The sequence below is a fragment of the Malania oleifera genome, chromosome 2, assembly GCF_029873635.1.
Source record: "Malania oleifera isolate guangnan ecotype guangnan chromosome 2, ASM2987363v1, whole genome shotgun sequence".
Lineage (NCBI taxonomy): Eukaryota > Viridiplantae > Streptophyta > Magnoliopsida > Santalales > Ximeniaceae > Malania > Malania oleifera.
The window spans coordinates 89,743,867-89,762,431 of NC_080418.1; the positions used below are offsets into that span (position 1 = coordinate 89,743,867).

At 33.2% G+C, this 18,565-nt stretch overlaps 1 protein-coding gene across 8 annotated transcripts in view; it reads left to right on the forward strand.

Annotated features, from left to right (window-relative positions):
- The window catches only part of LOC131147825 (serine/threonine-protein phosphatase 5), a 70,334-nt gene extending 53,018 nt beyond the window's left edge, over positions 1–17,316 (forward strand). For all 8 annotated transcript variants that reach the window (XM_058097422.1, XM_058097419.1, XM_058097420.1 and 5 more), the window contains 6 exons: positions 644–791; positions 14,005–14,253; positions 15,936–16,061; positions 16,144–16,244; positions 16,588–16,662; positions 16,802–17,316. In XM_058097422.1, coding sequence (XP_057953405.1) covers positions 644–791; positions 14,005–14,253; positions 15,936–16,061; positions 16,144–16,244; positions 16,588–16,662; positions 16,802–16,861 — 759 coding nt within the window. In that variant the 3' untranslated portion in view covers positions 16,862–17,316. The remainder of the gene's footprint in view (positions 1–643; positions 792–14,004; positions 14,254–15,935; positions 16,062–16,143; positions 16,245–16,587; positions 16,663–16,801) is intronic.
- The last annotated feature ends 1,249 nt before the right edge of the window (positions 17,317–18,565 follow it).

Consider the following 18,565-nt stretch of genomic DNA (forward strand, 5'->3'; position numbering starts at 1 on the left):
TAATGCAGGCATTCATTAGATAAGATTTATGTGGATCGTTCATGCAAAATCTCCATTTGATTGTCACTGTTTTGCCTTGTAAAAATTTCAGTATGTAAATAGGATATAACCTGACTTAGAAATTTCACCCTTAACATTATTAATACAAATATGGAATAATGGAATTGATATTTACAGTAGAAGGCAGTTTTGATTGGATTGGTTGCAAATGTCAGTTGAAAATTTACATGCATGATGTGTGTACTCAGATTATTGGACCCAACAACTGATTTGATAAAAAATAACCATATGGAAAGTTAATGAGCAACTGAAATATTTCTTTAGAGTGGACCCAATTTTATGATCTATTATATACTACAATTGAATTCTTCTCTTGCATAATGATGAATATATCCATCTAGCTGTTTTATCATCTTTCCAAATTATTGCAGTATAGTCTTCTACCTCTCCTGTTATGGTCTTTTGGTGTCATTCAGTAGTGTTACTAGAATGGTTTCCCTTCCCTTCCCTTTTTTTTGGGAGGGCTCCAAGCTAAGTGTTATTACCTGGTGCTTTTTTATTTTATTTTATTTTATATTTTTTTTTGAGTCTTGCTATGTTAGTTTTTGAGCCCCTGATTATTTTCCCCGCCAAATGTCTGCAGTTTTTTGATCTACTGAATATTTTTGAGCTTAATGGGCTACCCTCAGAAGAGAATCCGTACCTCTTTAATGGAGACTTTGTTGATAGGGGTTCCTTTTCGTTGGAGGTCATCCTCACACTGTTTGCATTCAAGTGTATGTCGCCATCAGGTAAGGCAGTGCAGTCTCTCTCTAAGACTCAGTTTAGTACTTGGCTCATGTGTATTGGTCTGAAATGCATTTTAGAAAATTTGCATGCATATTATTTTGGTAGACATCTAGAAAAGAATCTAACAAAATATTTTTAAGGCCTGTGATTCTTTGGTGGTTTGGATACCTTTTTGGTAGAAACTTGTGCTTGGGCATATTTTCAGATTTTCTGGGGGGCAAGTTCAGCATCAATTTTTTTTTTTTATATGAATAATTTTGCATGAAAAAATTATCTTTTTGAGCGAGCGAGAATGTCTTTCTTGATGCTTAAAGATGATGGTTAAAAGCAACATGCTTGTTCAGAGGGTATATACCAAGATTAAATTGTAAAGGGGGTGGATTTGGAGGGAGAGGGTTGTGACTCATACTACCCTTGCCTATTGCCTCGAATCTTTCTCAAAGAATTGCACCATCCTTGATCTATTATCAGATCCCCTCCCCATTGAGGATCAAAATCTGTCGGGAACTATTATAAAATTTATAAAATTAAAATATGAAAAAACAGTAGATAAATCATTATATTGTTAGTTCTCCTACTTTAATAAAATTATACTATCCAAAAATTAACCTCAATAATAGAATGTAAACCAAATCAACAGGTGGACAAGTGGCAAATTTTTGATTTCGGCTAAAATTTTAAGCTTGAAAAGTACGGAAATTTCGATTTCAAAAAAATGATGGAAATTAGTATTAAAGCATGCAATTCTTTTTTGAAGCTGCTGAAATGGTTAGTAGACATAATAATGTAAGTTTAGGAGTAATATATTACAAATTAAATACATTTATGTTGTGTATGAGGTGCAATGGTTGTAATATAATGTGTATTGAACATATTTGTAATATAATGTGTATCATACTTGTTTGGTTAATATAAATGAAATTCATAATTCAATTAAATATAATTTATTATACAAATATAGATAATTTAGACACAAATGGTTAAAAAAAATATTGTAATTTCAATTTTTCATATAATTTCAAATGCACTTGTAATAATCTTTTGTTTCTGCAAAAAAAAAAAAAAAAAGAAGATAAATTAAGTGAGACATTTCATTGTGTCTAAGCCTCACGTTTGAATTCCTAGGAAATTTTATTCTATAGTTAAAATTTCAGCATTTTTTGCTAAAATTTTGAGATTTCAATAAATTTAAGATGATTCGTATACACAGCCTGTCCCAAGCTCGGATAGAGGAGTAGGGTTGTGTTTTGTAGCTAACAGCCAACGTAAAACTTTGTTAGATCTTTTTATCATGAATTCTTATCAAAATCACCTAGATCAAGGGAGTAGATCGGGTTAATATAAAAGGGAGAGGGTTAATAAGTTACTACAAAAAACTAAGATAAGATTAGAAGCTTGAAATATGGGCACTCTTATGGGAAAAAAGTATGGAAATAGTGGAAATAGTATTTAGAAGGAAAATTAATTTAGACTACCTTCAAGTGACGAAATGGGTTGGAGAGAAAACTAGGGAAACTGAAAAATTAGGATCTAAACTTTGGTACACTGGCAAAGAGAAACATAAAAACGGGGTGGGTATTATTGTAGATAGATACTTAAAAGATAATGTAGTAGATGTTAAAAGAATATAAGATAGGATCATTACAATCAAGTTAGTTCTAGGCCTAGAGATAGTGAATGCTATTAGTGCATATGCTCCCCAAATAGGCTTAGCAGAAAATATGAAAAGAAAATTTTGGGAAGATATGGATAGTATTTTACTAGGGATTCCGATGTCTGAAAAGACATTCATAGGAGCTGATTTGAATGGTCACTTTCAAGAGTGGGTACAATAAGAGTCGAATAGATTTATTTTTAACTAAGAACAGGGATAGTCTATCTTGTAAGGATGTAAATTTATCTTGGGTGAAAGTTTTGACTCCACAACATGAAGTTTTAATATTAAATATACATATTAAAGAATAGAAGAAAAGGAGTAGCATAAATCAACACACAAGGAGTAGGTGGTGGAACTTGAAGGGAGATATTATAGTAAAATTCAAAGATAAAATGAACAAAGAGTGTGTTTGGACAGGTTGATGCAAATACTGTTTGGAATAAAATGGCGAATTCTATTGTAAGGATAACAAAAGGTTTTAGGTGAGTCCAGAGGAAGATACTTGGGTAGTAAAGAAAGTTGGTGGTGGGATCAAGAAGTCCAAAAAGCAGTTAAGACAAAAGGAAATTGGTATAAGATATGGAAAAATTGTAGAAATATAGAAAATCTTGAAAAATATAAAGAAGTAAGAAAAAATGCAAAAAGATTATCAATGAAGCTAAACATAGAGATTTATGATACTTTATATACTAAGCTAGATACGAGAGAAGGAGAAAAAGACGTTTATAGAATTGTTAAGAGTTAGAAAGAAAATGCAAAGATTTAGGTTTTGCAAATTAGAGAAAAAGACAAAAGAAAGGTGGTAGAGATGTTTTGATAAGTTGGTCAATGAAAACTAAAATGAAATATTGAGCTTGGAAGCGACAAATGAAGAGAAGATTAAAAATAGGAGATTTATTCGTAAAATTAAAGTCCTTGAAGTTAAGATGATTTTAAAAAGGATGAAAAGTGAGAAATCTATAGGATCAGATAAAATTCCAATTGAAGTTTGGAAATGTGTAGGGGACAAAGGAACTATTTTGTTAACTAATCTATTCAATTTATTATAAAAAAAAAATCAAGAAAATGCTAGAAGAATGGAGGAAAAGTATGTTAGTACATCTGTATAAAAACAAAGGCGACATTCAAATTGTAATAATTATTGTGGAATTAAGATTATGAGCCATACGATGAAATTATGAGAAAGGGTAATTGGACATAGAATAAGATTAGAAATGAAGATTTCAGAAAATCAATTTGGTTTTATGCCTAGGAAATCAACAATAGAAGCTATATATTTTTTAAAAAGTTTAATGAAAAAGTTTAGGTAAAAGAAGGAATTGCATATGGTTTTAATTGATCTAGAGAAAGCTTATGATAGAGTACCTAGGGAAGTGCTTTGGCGGGTATTAGAAAAGAAGGGAGTTTGCAGTAGATATATGTGAAGGGGCCTACTGCGGAATAGCCCTAAAAGATCTGGTTGTAGTGCATACGGATAACAAAAAAAAAAACGATCTTGCATACCTGGGTTAAACAAAAATTCGATCTTTCAAACCCGGATCACAATAAAAATTTGATCTTGCAAATCCTAATTACGTGATTAGGATCATTCCTGCGAGATTTCTCTGGTTTGATCTCGAATCTGCAAACACGAAGACGAACTCCTGAATCTGCAAGGACGAAGAGAAACTCTCGGATTTGCGAGATCGAAGAAGAATTCTTGATGATGACCAGAGATCTTTCAGTATAAATCTCTAACAATCTCCCGCTTATAGTCATGCTGCCATACATCTTACTCGTAATTCCCTCTACATGACTATCAAAAGTACTAGCTTGTAAGCCCTTTGTAAATGGGTCTGCCAAGTTGCTTGCTGATGCAATCTTGGTCACCATCACATCACCTCTCTGCCCGATATCTCGTATCAGGTGATACATACACTTGATGTGTTTTGCCCTCTTGTGGGTCTTAGGTTCCTTTGAGTTAGCGACCGCCCTACTATTATCACAGTAAAGTGTAATAGGCGATTGTACCGAAGGCACTACTCCTAGATCCAATAGAAAGTTCCTGAGCCAAACGGCCTCCTTGCTTGCCTCAGAGGCTGCCATATATTCGGCCTCCATAGTGGAATCATCAACACATGATTGCTTGATACTTTTCTAACTAATGGTTCCTCCTTCTAGGGTAAACACATTTGCTAAGGGTGATTTTTTGGAATCCTTATGACTGAAAATTAGAGTCTGTGTACCCAATGGGTACTAGACGATCTGGCTAATAAACCAACATATAATCCCTAGTCCTTTTCAGGTACTTGATTATATGTTTTACCGTAGTCCAGTGTTCCCGTCCTGGGTTAGACTGATATCTGCTGACTATGCCTACGGCAAAGCAGATGTCAAGTCTAGCGCAAAGCATAACATACATGAGGCTTCCTACTGATGCATAAGGAACTGCCTTCATGTTCTCTACCTCAATTGGTGTTTTAGGACAGTGATCCTTGCATAGAGAGATTCCATGTCTGAAGGGGAGTAACCCTTTCTTGGAGTCCTACATGCTAAAACGGGTAAGAATCATATTGTTATAAGTAGCTTGTGATATGCCCAACATCCTTTGCTTGTGATCTCGCAAAAGCTTGATCCCATGATGTAACTGGCTTCTCCCAACTCCTTCATGTCGAACTGTCCGGATAACCATACCTTAACCGAAGATAATACCCCCACATCGTTTCCGATGAGTAAGATATCATTCACATATATCACCAAGAATACCACCACATTTCCATCATGCTTTTTGTATACACATGATTCATTAGGGCATTAATCAAAACCATAAGATTTAATGGCTTGATCAAAACGGATGTTCTAAGACCTAGACGCCTGTTAAAGTCCATAAATGAACTTCTTAAGCTTGCACAACATGTGTTGTTGGCCTACTGCTACAAAACCATCTGGTTGCACTATATAGATGCACTCATCAAGACTTTCATTAAGGAAAGCTGTCTTGACATCCATTTGCCAAATTTCATAATCGAAATGAGCTGCAATGGATAAGAGAATCTGGATAGACTTTAGCATTGTTACCAGCGAGAAAGTTTCCTCATATTCGATTCCCTCTTTCTGAGTAAACCCTTTCGCAACAAGCTAAGCCTTGAAGGTTTCCACCCTCTCGTCTGCTCCTCTCTTCTTCTTATAGGTCCACTTGCATCTAATGGGTTTTAACCCTTCGGGTGGCTCTACAAGATCCTAGACTTGGTTAGAGTACATGGACTCCATCTTTGATTTCATAGCCTTAAGCCAAAGTTCTGCATCTTTATCTTGAAGTGCTTCACAATAGTTACTGGAATTGGTATCCAGTTCATCAAGGATCCTGTCATAAGACTCTCCTAAGAACATATACTGATCAGACTGGCGTACAACCCTCCCAGTACGACGAGGCATGTTTTGCTGTGTTGATCCTGATCCTTGTGCACCATCATTTGGCCCTGGTTGTACAACCGGCGTATTGATGGTAGCTACACGTGATGGGTCAAACTCAGCTCGAGTTACAACATTCCTCCCACTACAACGAGGCAATGAGATGTCAATAGTTCTGTCTTGTGGTGATTCTTCTTGGACTATTGGTATAGTTGGTATATCTCCTCTCAACTCTTATAGAACAATCCTACTTCTGGGTTTGTGGTTCATTACATAGTTCTCTTCTAAGAATCGAGCATTGGTGCTAACAATGACCTTCTGATCCTTAGGACAAAAAAATAAACCATCTTTTGTTCGTTTAGGGTAGCCAACAAATAAACAGACATCTGTCATTGATTCCCAACTTATCTGTTTTCCCTTTTAGCACGTGTGTTGGACTACCCCATATTCGAACATGGCGCAGACTAGGTTTACGCCTAGTCCACAATTCTTTGGGTGTAGTAGGTACTGACTTAGATGAGACCAAGTTCAGAATATAGGTTGTTGTTTCTAGTGTGTGCCCCCAAAATGAATTAGGAAAATTTGAATAACTCATCATAGATCTGATCATGTCCATAAGAGTCCTATTCCTTCTTTCTGCTACACCATTCTGTTGTGGCATACCAGATGCAGACAACTGTAATTCAATTCCCTCTTCTGATAAGTAATCCAAAAATTCTCCTAAGATGTACTTGCCACCACGATCAGATCGTAGTGTCTTGATACATTTACCCTGACGCTTATCTGTTTCTATCTTAAATACCTTGAATTTTTCAAAGCATTCAGACTTACAGTGCATCAAATAAATATACCCATACCTTGAGTAATCATCAATGAAAGTAACGAAATACTTAAAGCCACCTTTAGCTTGGATATTCATGGGGCCACACAAATCAGAGTGAACCAGTTCTAATGCCTCTTTTGCTCTATAGCCTTTGGCCGAAAAGGGCCGCTTGGTCATCTTACCTTCTAAGCAGGATTCATAGACTGGTAGTGCCTCTACTTCTAATGAACTTAATGATCCATTCTGAACTAGCCTTGAAATCCGTCTCAGATTAATATGACCTAGGCGTAAGTGCTAAAGATAAGTTTGGTTCAATTCCAAAGGTTTCTTTCTCTTACATGGTTGTTTATCAGTGTTATTCAATTCATTTAGTTGCACTGTAGGAGAAGCATGTTTAATAATATAAAGACCATCCACCAATGTACCAGAACAGATAAAACATTTATTTAACTTAATAACAACTGAGTCATTAAAATAAATGGAATATTCATTATCCACCAACTTGGAAACTGAAACCAAATTCCTTCTAATGGAAGGTACATAAAGATAGTCTTTCAATATTAAAATCCTATCTTTACCAAAAGAAATGCGAATATCTCCTACTGCAACTGTTGACACTCTCGTGCCATCTCCTAGAAATATGTAAATCTCCTCATCACTCAGTTGGCGGGTTTGCTGGAACCCCTACAAAGAATTGCAAATATGATTAGTGGCTCCTGTATCTACACACCTGCTACTGGCACTGCTAAACATGTTTCAACTACTAGTGAATGAGATATATGTCTTGGGTGGTCCAGGGCCTTCTCAACCCCAAACATTTCTTTGAGGTTCTGCATTATATCATAAGTAGAAGGCATAAACTGATGCTGATGTTGCAAAACATTCGACATATATGCCAAAATGTAACACCGCACCATCTGATTAGTTTGAATCCACTTATGGTAAGCCTGGGCTTCCTCATCAGTTGCCCAATCAGTACAATGTCCAAGTTCCTTTTCCAGTCAAAATAATTAGGTCCAACCAGTTTGTTTTCTTTGAGAATAACAGTCAGGGGATTGAAAGTCATTTTAATCCTGAGAACCACATATTATAATAAAATATGATGAGCAATAATAAACTTTTAATTCAATTAAAAGAATATGGTTCCCTCTATCAATATTTTTTTTTTAAAGAATCTATCAGCAACCTAGCACACCGTGAGTAATATGCCTCGATGGGAAGGTCGTCTTTTACTGAATATTTGTGTAGACAGGTGAGGACGTATTAATTTTACTATCTAGGCAAGTGACTATGCCAAGCAAAATTAAACTGTTGACTTTGCTTTAGTCCTATAAACAATAGCAGTGACTCAAATGGTGAGAATACTGTTATTCATAGCTAAGTGTATACCATCACATAACACTAGACTTATTGTCCCGTAGTGAATCCTCCAGATGGAGAGGTGACCCAATACTAACAATTACTAGAGTTTATACTTGGTGAGTTTGTAATTAATTCCATCCGATGGGGAGGAAGATACTGATATCAACTCATAAAATTAATTACATCACCTATATATAGTGATGGAGACCATGGGATTTATACGTAATAATTCCCCCACTTAGTTATTTAATTCACGAGGGATGCAAATTTGCACGTGTTTAATATTCCAATAAATTTAATATTCCAATACTAGTAACTAAAATACACGCAACAAATAAAATTCCAAATTCCCTTAAATTATTTATTAAAAAAATTTTATAATTTGGGAATTAATTTTGTTCTCTAGTTACACATGCATAAACCAATATTGAAATATTAAATCTTACATGCTAATGACATAACGTAAGAACAAAAAAAACGCCAAGCAAGCATATATAAACAAGAAATATGATATAATAAAAATTCTGGCTATTATGGTCTAGCAGCTCGCGTCATAAAATCGTGATTCCTTGCTTGCCATTACGGAGTGCCGGAAGTCGGCGGGGTCCCGGGGCAACGCCCCCGGCGGGATTCGACCTGCCCAGTCAAGTTGCAGACTTGTAGGGGTCCAAGTAAATTCAAATTCAAATTCAAATTCAAATTCATATTGGAACGAAAAACCGCATCATTATTCTAGGGTTTTTCCTATTTTGCCACTGCTATGCACACGCCGCAACGGTGCCTCCTTCTCGGATGAAGCTGCATCAAATTAAAGAATCCTATGCCTCCATGACCGGAGTTCACATGCTATGAATTTTTAAACAATCGCAATCATAAACCATACATTTGTGTGACCATAATAACTAGACAAAACACTGCAAACCAGAAGTTAGCGCATCCACACGTTCTACCCTATGCATGCACTGGTTCGAAAATTGAAGAGCATGGTATTATAATCCGTATACAGTAATAGACGAGGCTTTGATACCAATTGAAGGGGCCTGCTACAGAATAGCCCTAAGATTTGGCTGTAGTGCATACGGATAACAAAAAAAAAAAAACGATCTTGCATATCTGGGTTAAACAAAAATTCGATCTTTCAAACTCGGATCACAATAAAAATTCGATCTTGCAAATCCTAATTACGTGATTAGGATCATACCTGCGAGATCTCTCTGGTTTGATCTTGAATCTACAAGCATGAAGAACTCCTGAATCTGCATGCACGAAGAGGAACTCCCGAATCTAGGAGATCGAAGGAGAACTTTTGATGACGACTAGGTATCTTTTACTGTATTCCTCGAACACGCCTTGCTCCTTAAAGAGTGGGTTCGTCAGCGGCGGTTAGGGTTTGCTTCTCACAAAGATGTCTGCCTCTGTGTGTGCATTTTTGTCTAACCCTCGCCGCTGAATGGGGCGCGTGTATATAGGCTACAATAGGGACCTCTGTGCAAATATGACTAGGACGTCCAACGTAATTACGAGTTCCTAATCGGACTCGGATTAATCCTAAATTACGTTAATTACAATTCATACCAGTAAAGAATTATAATTGCACTCCCAGTCATATTCGAAATTAAATTTTGAGCTCCTCTTATTAAATACTTATTTATCTCCCCACCTAAAGATTACAGATACCCATCAATTAAATTAAATTATTAAAAATTTAATTAATTGACATATTAATTCCCTGAGACCTTCCACTTAACTTATTTGATGTGTCGGATTCAAAATCCACCTACAGGGTTTGACACAATCAAAACTTACAAGCTTCCTTAAGGGGGTATCATCAATCTCGATACTGAAACGTGGATTCCATCAATAATTAATGTTCACCATACACATAATGTCATTACCCAACTCACTGAGTTTATTGACCCATAAAGAATCTCACTCTTTTATGAATCAAAGTAATAAACACTGCATGCATGTGTCCAATAATCATATCAGGATTAAGAGCATAAACACTCCTAATAATCATAAGGTATTAATTGTTTTATATAGTCAGTATAAAAACAATTACCCCAAGATGGGATTGTTCAATACACACAAAGTGTACAAGCACAAGGAGTTGGAACTATACCATTCCCCATAGTCAAGATAAACCTATTAAAATCTTGTGCTACAGTCCTATCAATGGTGTGTCCAATTCCATTTAAGACTGAATAATAAACTTATATTCTATAAAAGCTGATGATCTTATCTTTTGTGTGTAAGCCGTACTCTACACACTAGATCACCTACTATATAGAATAAAAGACACATGCATAATCATTAAATAGATAATGTCAGGAAAACATTGCTCACAAAGATTCTCATTAAAATGGAAAAACTGAAGTTATTAATAAACAATAAAACTTATTACATAAAGCATGTCTTTCAATATAAATCTCTAACAATATGGAAGTCATTAAGGATATGTATGATAGAGTAGTGACTAGCGTCAAGACTTAGGATGAGAGTCTAGAGAGTTCCCAATCTCAATAGGTGTTCATCAAGGTTCTACATTGAGTCCTTACCTTTTTTACTTTAGTAATTGATGAGATCACTAGGAATATCCAAGATGAGATCCCTTGGTGTATGTTGTTTGTAGATGATATCGTGTTGATTGATGATAGTAGGAGCAGAGTGGAATCTAAGCTAGAACTTTGGAGAGCTACATTAGAGTCTAAAGGGTTTTGGATAAGTAGGATTGAATATATGAAATGTAATTTCAGTAATGTAAGGAGTAGCAATAGAGAGAAGATTGATGAACATATACAAAGAATGAAAGTTGCTGAGATGCGTATGCTAAGGTGGATGAGTGGTTTAACATTAAAAGATAAAGGAAGAAATGAACATATACACAAAAATTGAGGCATAACATCGGTTAGAAACAAGATAATGGAGGGGGCGGCTTAGATGGTTAGGGCATTTAAAATGCAAGCCTAATAGAGCTCTTGTGAGGAGGAGTGAGTTAGTTATAGTTTCTAGCATGTAAAGGGGTAGGAGTAGGCCTAAAATTACTTGGAATGAGGTAATGAGGAAGGATTTAATAGCGTGTAATCTAAGAGGAAAATGTTCTAGATCGGGTGAATTGGCGAAAAAGGATTCATGTAGCCAACCCCACCTAGTGGGACTTAAGGCTTGTTGCTATTGTCGTAATAAATTTAAGATGATTCATGCAAAATTTTGATAGAAATTATGTAAGATGGAAATCAACTATAATTCTTCTTTTTGAGGGTGACGAAAAATGATATTTTCGATGAAAATTTTGACAATTACGAAAATTTTGACAATTTTGTGGAAATTTAAGACCATGGCAACAACACGCTTATGCATTACTAGTTTTCATTTTTTGTCTTGGTTTTCAACTATTTTGGAAGCAATTAACCCCCCATTTGTTTTGCGAAATCAAGTCTGGAATGAAATCAAATTTCAGGAATGGAATCGCATTCCTACGTTGGTTTGCGGAATTAAAGGCAAAATTGTATTTTGGTCAGAATACGGTTCTACGAATGGTGGGGGGGGGGGGTGGAATCATGATTCCAATGTAGATAGGCTGGAAGCGATCTTCATTCTATGGAATTAAATTCATTTTAAAATTAAAAAAAAATACTAATAATACTAATTATTATTACTACTATAATAAAAATAGTAACAACTAATTATAACTCCAATAACGATAGTATTTATTTTTATAAAAATAGTAACAATGAGAAGAACAATATTAATAATAAAAAACCAAAATAATAATAATTATTATTTTAAGGATAATAATTGTTATAAAAATAATAACTAATAATAATTTCAATAAAAAATAATATTTATTATTGGAAAATAATAGTAACAACAAGAACAATTATAATAAGAAAAGGTAAAAATATTAAGTAATTTTATTTTAAGGATAATAATTAGTATAAAAAAAATAAAAAAAATACTAATTACACTAATATTATGGAAAAAAATAATAATCAAACAAAAACAACGACAAATAATAATACTAATTGTTATTATTATTATTATTATTATAAAAAAATAACAAAAATTAATAATTACAATAACAATAATATCAACTAATAATAATATTTTGACTACTATTAAAATAAATAATAAAAATGCAATAATAATAATAATTCTAAGTAGTAAGGACAATAATTATTAATAAAAATTAATAATAATTACAATGGCACTAATATTTATTGCTATGAAAATAATAATAACAAAAAGAACAATAAAATTAATATAAAGGAAAAATAACAATAATTATTTTAAGAATAATAATTGCTGTAAAAAACAGAAAAAATAATATTATTGCTAATAAAAATCACTATTATAAATAAAAATAATTATAAAAAAATTAAATGATTATGTATTTGGCGTTTTCATATAAAAAAAAAAAAAACTTATTTTTCATTCCATTGTAGAAACCATTGAAGAATAAGAAATGTTGGAAAGAAATAGAAACTGGATTCCTGCCATCATTCCATGTTACTAACTATACAAGCGCAATAATTGTATTCCAAAAGCAAGTCCGTTCTTCCCTTGATTCCTTTCCTGTTTCAATTTCATTATGCAAACCAAATAGGGGGTAAAAATTAGATTTTCCTATTCACTTCTCATCACAACAAGTTTTCCATCGTACTTTAATATACATAATTTTCTTTTGTGGATGAAATCATTATGTGCACAGTTTTTTAATGAATAAAAATTAGAATAAGACTAAAATAATTTTTCCTTAAAAGTTATAAGAACTTAAAAATATAGGAAAAAATCATCAAAAAATATTTTCACCAATGTTCACCCTCATAAACAATAGGTTGTTATTGAAGTTCTACTGAGTTTAGAAATATAATTATTAAGCAATTTATATATTTTTTCTTTTATAATATATTTCAATTTCTATTACTTTGCAATTTTCATTATTCTAATCATATCTTTATTAATTCAAGCTAGAAGTTATTTCTAATATTTAGTTTATATTAAGATTTGATAGTGGTACCATTAAATCGCCTTTGACAATAAATTTTATGGTGTTCGGAGGATGATGATATTTTACTGTTATTTGATCCAAGGACAAAAAATAAGCATGCATTCAAGCATGTTTTAAATTTGTTTCAATTTGGGAATATAACCAAGTAGGTTGCAAATTTTTAGATTTTGTTTATAGTTTTCAATTGATGTCGCTAGTTTTTGCTTTCATAAACTTTGATAGCCTATATTTATATATGCAAATATGGATACACATGTACATATATAAATTAAGTAATTAATTATCTATAGTCGAGTCGGATTGTAGGTTAAGCAGGATGGTGTTTGGGATGGAGTGGTTCCAGGACAGGGCAGCACAATCCCTGCTTATTGCCCTCAAATCTGCCTCAATCCCTGAAGAAGTCCCAATTATTTATTGCCAGGGACCGTCAAGTCTGCTCTTATTGGGGTGTGTTGAGGGCAGGATATCCATCTGCCTCAATGCATTTACTTCCCTAACTAAGATGGATGTGCAGGCTTTTCTAGATTGTGCCAACTGCTTAACCTGTATATGAGTTTCTATTTCGAGTTGGTGCCCTCCTTTGTGCCTATTAATCATTTCTTTGGAGTTAAAAAAAAAAAAAAAAAAGCTCTCAATATATGCACTTGGGAGCATTGATTTTTGGTTTTGGATATGGATTTATGTGGATTTCGTCGAAACTTAATATAAAATATTCAAGACCCGAAATCCATGCTCTCAAACACAGGGTGAGTTGATTTCAAAATTAGCATTCATGCTTGGGAATTTACTTTGTAAATGTCTTAATTCAACTTTTCTATTTTAGTGGTGTTTATTGTGAATAAAGAACACTTCTTGCCCATTTTCTTTCTATAATGCACATTCCATTGCCTGTTTTGTTGCTGTTATATGTAATTGTAGCATCTAGTTCCATTGTAATGTGCTTCTCCTTAACTAACTTCAAAAAATGCTCAGCTATGTATCTTTCTCGAGGAAATCATGAGAGCAAGAATATGAACAAGATATATGGTTTTGAGGGTGAAGTTAGGTCCAAGTTAAGTGAAACATTTGTGGAACTCTTTGCGGAAGTATTCTGCTGTTTACCTTTGGCTCATGTAATAAATGAAAAGATCTTTGTGGTGCATGGAGGCCTTTTTAGTGTTGATGGGGTAAAGCTCTCAGACGTACGAGAAATTGACCGCTTTTGTGAGCCACCTGAGGAAGGTAAGCTACTTTTGATGTTTGACGTGTGATCATTTTGTCTAGCTTGTATTAATTCCTGGATGAAATCTTGTACGCTCCTGCCATTGATAGTCAACAAATTTTTTCCTCTATACCTAATATTAATTAGTAATTTAAGGGCCTATTTGGTGTTGCTGTTTTTTGTTTTTTGTTTCTGTTTCTGTTTGTCTATAGTGAAGAAACAAATTATAAAAACACGTTTGTTTTTGTTAGTTTTCTGTTTCTATTGCTGGTTTTTTGTTTGCCGAAAAATTGAAAACCAAATTTTATGGTTTTTAGTTGTTTTGGCATTAATTTTAATATCCATTAATAATTTTTTTGGATTAAATTATTCATTTTATACACTTAAATTAAAATCAAAATTAAATGATCATATGAATTTAAATATGATTAAGAGAAATATACATAAATTTCAAAAAATAATAATAAATCCAATTTCAAAATGCTTTTACTGCTTTTCAATTGTCATGTTCAATAATTTTTTTATTGTAAAGTAAATTTTGAAAGTAGAACAATTAAGTAAAATAATTATAATAAAATTTTTAATGCATATTATTTGTAATTTTATTATTTTAATCATATTTTTATAATATTATTTGATTTAAAGATGAAAATGAGCATGATTTGATTAGTTTTTTTTTTAATTTGTATTAGTTTTATAAAAGTTAACCGAACAGGTTGCTGGTTTCTAGTTTTTAATTTCTATTTCTGATTTTTGGTTTTCGTTTCTGATTTTCGTTTCTCTAATTTTTGACAGTAGTACCAAACGACTCGAAGTTGTCACCAATTTCTATATGATGTAGTATAACAAGAAAAAGTTTGTCATTTCAATATTAAGAAGGAAGAAATACAATTACACCCCCCAAACTACCCCTCTGCTACCCAACCTTTTAAAAGTGACACTTAAGCCCCTTCAATGATCTTTTTGGTTACAAACAACCCCTCTTTTAAACAATAGTCCATGTGCATTATACATGAGCAATTAATAGTTTTTTAGACAAAATCACACTATATGTCTGTCTGATAAGCAGAGAAAATGGTGAGCAACTCATCTTCAAAGGGCCTGTAACATGATTTATGAGAACTTAAAATAATAAAATGCTTATGAGGTAGATATGGTAACAAATTTATTTTACATCTTAAAGGGTCTGCTTGTCCGTAATCTATATACAGCCAAACATGTAGTTTATGCTGAATTTATAATTTGATGGAAAGGCCAGCATGACCCATAGGCTTCTTCCTAGGATATCATCATGTTTCTTGAAGACAATCTCATGATTTGGAATTTAATTTAATGGGAGACTCACTGCAACTTTGTTTGCTAGACGTATTGGCATAATTTTACCCAAATAAATCTTTTAATTACTCACGTGTCATGCACATCAGCATGACTAATCTGTTTAATTGAACAGCTAATTTTTGGGCGAAGTGAGTACTTTGTAATTAAAAAGATAGTTTGGTGGGTTTGAACACATTTTTAAAAGTTTAGGACATTTGTAACAAGGACTATATTTCAGGTAGTGTAAGTGTAGTTCCCTTATTTTTAATTAGCCTAATTCATTTGTAGATAGGGAATCTGTGTCTATATAACTGATATTTATTTAGTTATTCTTATATATTTTGTCATTCATAGGCTTTATTTTTCTGCTTTTGGATTTTATCAGGATTGATGTGTGAACTGCTGTGGAGTGATCCTCAACCCCACCCTGGAAGAGGCCCTAGCAAGCGGGGTGTAGGTCTTTCCTTTGGTGCTGATGTGACGAAACGATTTTTGCATGAAAACAATCTGGGTACTTAGCTGTTTGTTTTGATAGTTAAATGATAAAATATCCATTTAAGTTAGTGACTTCATTAGAACCATCTGATGGACAGATTTGGTTGTGCGTTCCCATGAAGTAAAAGATGAAGGCTATGAGATTGAGCATGATGGCAAGCTTATCACTGTATTTTCTGCTCCAAACTATTGTGACCAGGTACTTGAGTTGTGCATTTTTTCCCCCCTTCTCTCTTTTGAATGGTAATCTTTGGACTTGGATTCCCCTTGCACACCCCAACCCTTCTTCCAATTTAGGCAGGCCTCTGAGGAGCTGCATGCCTCAGCTTGTCTTAATTATCTTAAAAAACATCTTTCCAGTTGTTTCTACCAGTAGTCCTTGTTCAGGCTTGCCTTGGGTGGAAAAAGAAGAAATAGAGGGTGGGGAGAGGGGGCTGTTGGAAGCTGAATGTTAATAAAAGTTTTCTAAGCATGCAATTCTCTCTCTCTCTGTCATCTTTTGTTTCCATGTTTTGAATTTGGTGCTAATTTTCATATTGCAGATGGGAAACAAGGGTGCTTTTATTCGTTTTGAAGCCCCTGATCTAAAGCCTAACATTGTCACATTCTCTGCAGTGGTTAGTAATATCTTCTTTTTGTTTTTTTTTGAAAGATGCTTCTGTTATTTTTTTTTTCCCCCTCTTGACGGTGTGTACTTAGAGGGAGAGAAGATCGTAAATCTAACACCATTTGTTCCCTGTCCTGGTTAAATTGCAGCCACATCCTGATGTTAAGCCAATGGCATATGCCAACAACTTTCTCCGAATGTTTTCTTGATCCATGTGGCTGGTGCTACAGGTGTCTGGATAAGAACCCGCCAACTTTTTATGTGGTGATATATTTTGTGGACGATTTTTTTTTTGACCCCTTGGGCTTCCCTAATCCGCAGTGAGAAAAACTTGGGCATTGGGGTCTTAGGTGTTCTTTTGTTTTGGTTTTCATAATTAACTAGAAAGGGCTAGCTTTTAGGTGAAAAAAAGCCAGTGTCTCAAGTCAATTGCAATGCCATGTAACATGTACGTCCTTTTTATTCTTTTGTATTTATTACTCCTTTTGTTTCTCTACTTTGATTTTATCTTATCTTTTTGAGTCAATTGCAAGCTTACATTGGGTTTGGGCTGCACAATAGTTTCCCAACTCAAATCTCTTGTCACTTTTCTAAAATTGGAACCTATGACCAACATGAGAGTCAACTTTTAATTTGGGACATCTCCCCAGAAACTTTTCAGTTAGGTTTTCATGCTTATTATTTCTGTTGATTAGTCCACTAACTCGTACAGATAAAGATGTTTCTTTAATTGGTTCCGATAAAATGATGGCAGTAATGGAACTGTGAAAAAAAAAAAATGTATGTTCCTTAATTTTTGATAAGTTGTTTTCTTTGAAGCATCTTATGACTATATAAAGCATCTTCTACTTCCCAGCTCTTTGCTATTTGTGTTTTTACCATTACTAGTGGAAACTCGGGCATTGCACATGAAATATTTTATTTTATTAATCTTTAGTTTTAAAGTATGATCTCTAAGTTTAGAGGAAAACATAGATTTGTGCATTATTCTTTGGATTTAGCCAAAGAACTATGTGAAAAAATGAGTCCCATAGTATCAAAGTCATTGAATTTTTAGAAGATTTTGAGCAAATCAATGCTGATTTAGACATTGATGTATGAGACTAAAATATGAAAACCAAGAAGTTAGTGAATTTCATATTTAATATCTCCATCTCTTTCATTGTTCATAATGTATTTCCATTATTTGAAATAATTTATTCGTGGGTTAGATTTCAAGGACACCATTAAAGCTTAGCTTAGCCTCACTACAACTTTTTGAAAGGAATTTTAAAATGAGTGGATCAAAATGAGTTTTTCAAATAATTGCAAAAGTTGCTTGACCCTTTTTCGAAAAGTAAGAGTAGTGTTTGATAAAAAAAAAAAAAAAATTATAAGTGATTGAATTGTTTGAAATAACTAAAATACGTGCAATAGTTTATTAGTGTTTTTGTTAAATTATTTATTAAATATAAAATAATATATTAATAACAGAAATTTTAGAAACTATATGATTTAAAAAGGCTATTAAATTATCTATCAAAAGAATTATTTGTATAAAACAATATCATTACCAATGTGACTTTAAGTTTTTGACTCGGTTATAAAAAAGAAAGGAAGAAATACATGCAGGAGAGATGAGTGGGTAATTTTGTAATATTTAAAAAATTATTAAGGATATTCCTGAAAGAAAATTATTTTCTAATGAAAAATTAGCTTTTTGATGTTAAAAGTTTCAAATTGTTACTTTTTAAAATTTCTTAAAAAAGTCAAAAGTTAGCTTTTAAAAGTTAAAAAATTATTTATCAAACATGATAGACCTAATTTTTTGACTTTCAAAAAGGACACGTTGAGGCAAAGGAGACCAAACTCACTCTAAGTTTTAAATTATGACTGATGATTTCATAACTATTATTGGGAAAGCTATTGCTCCA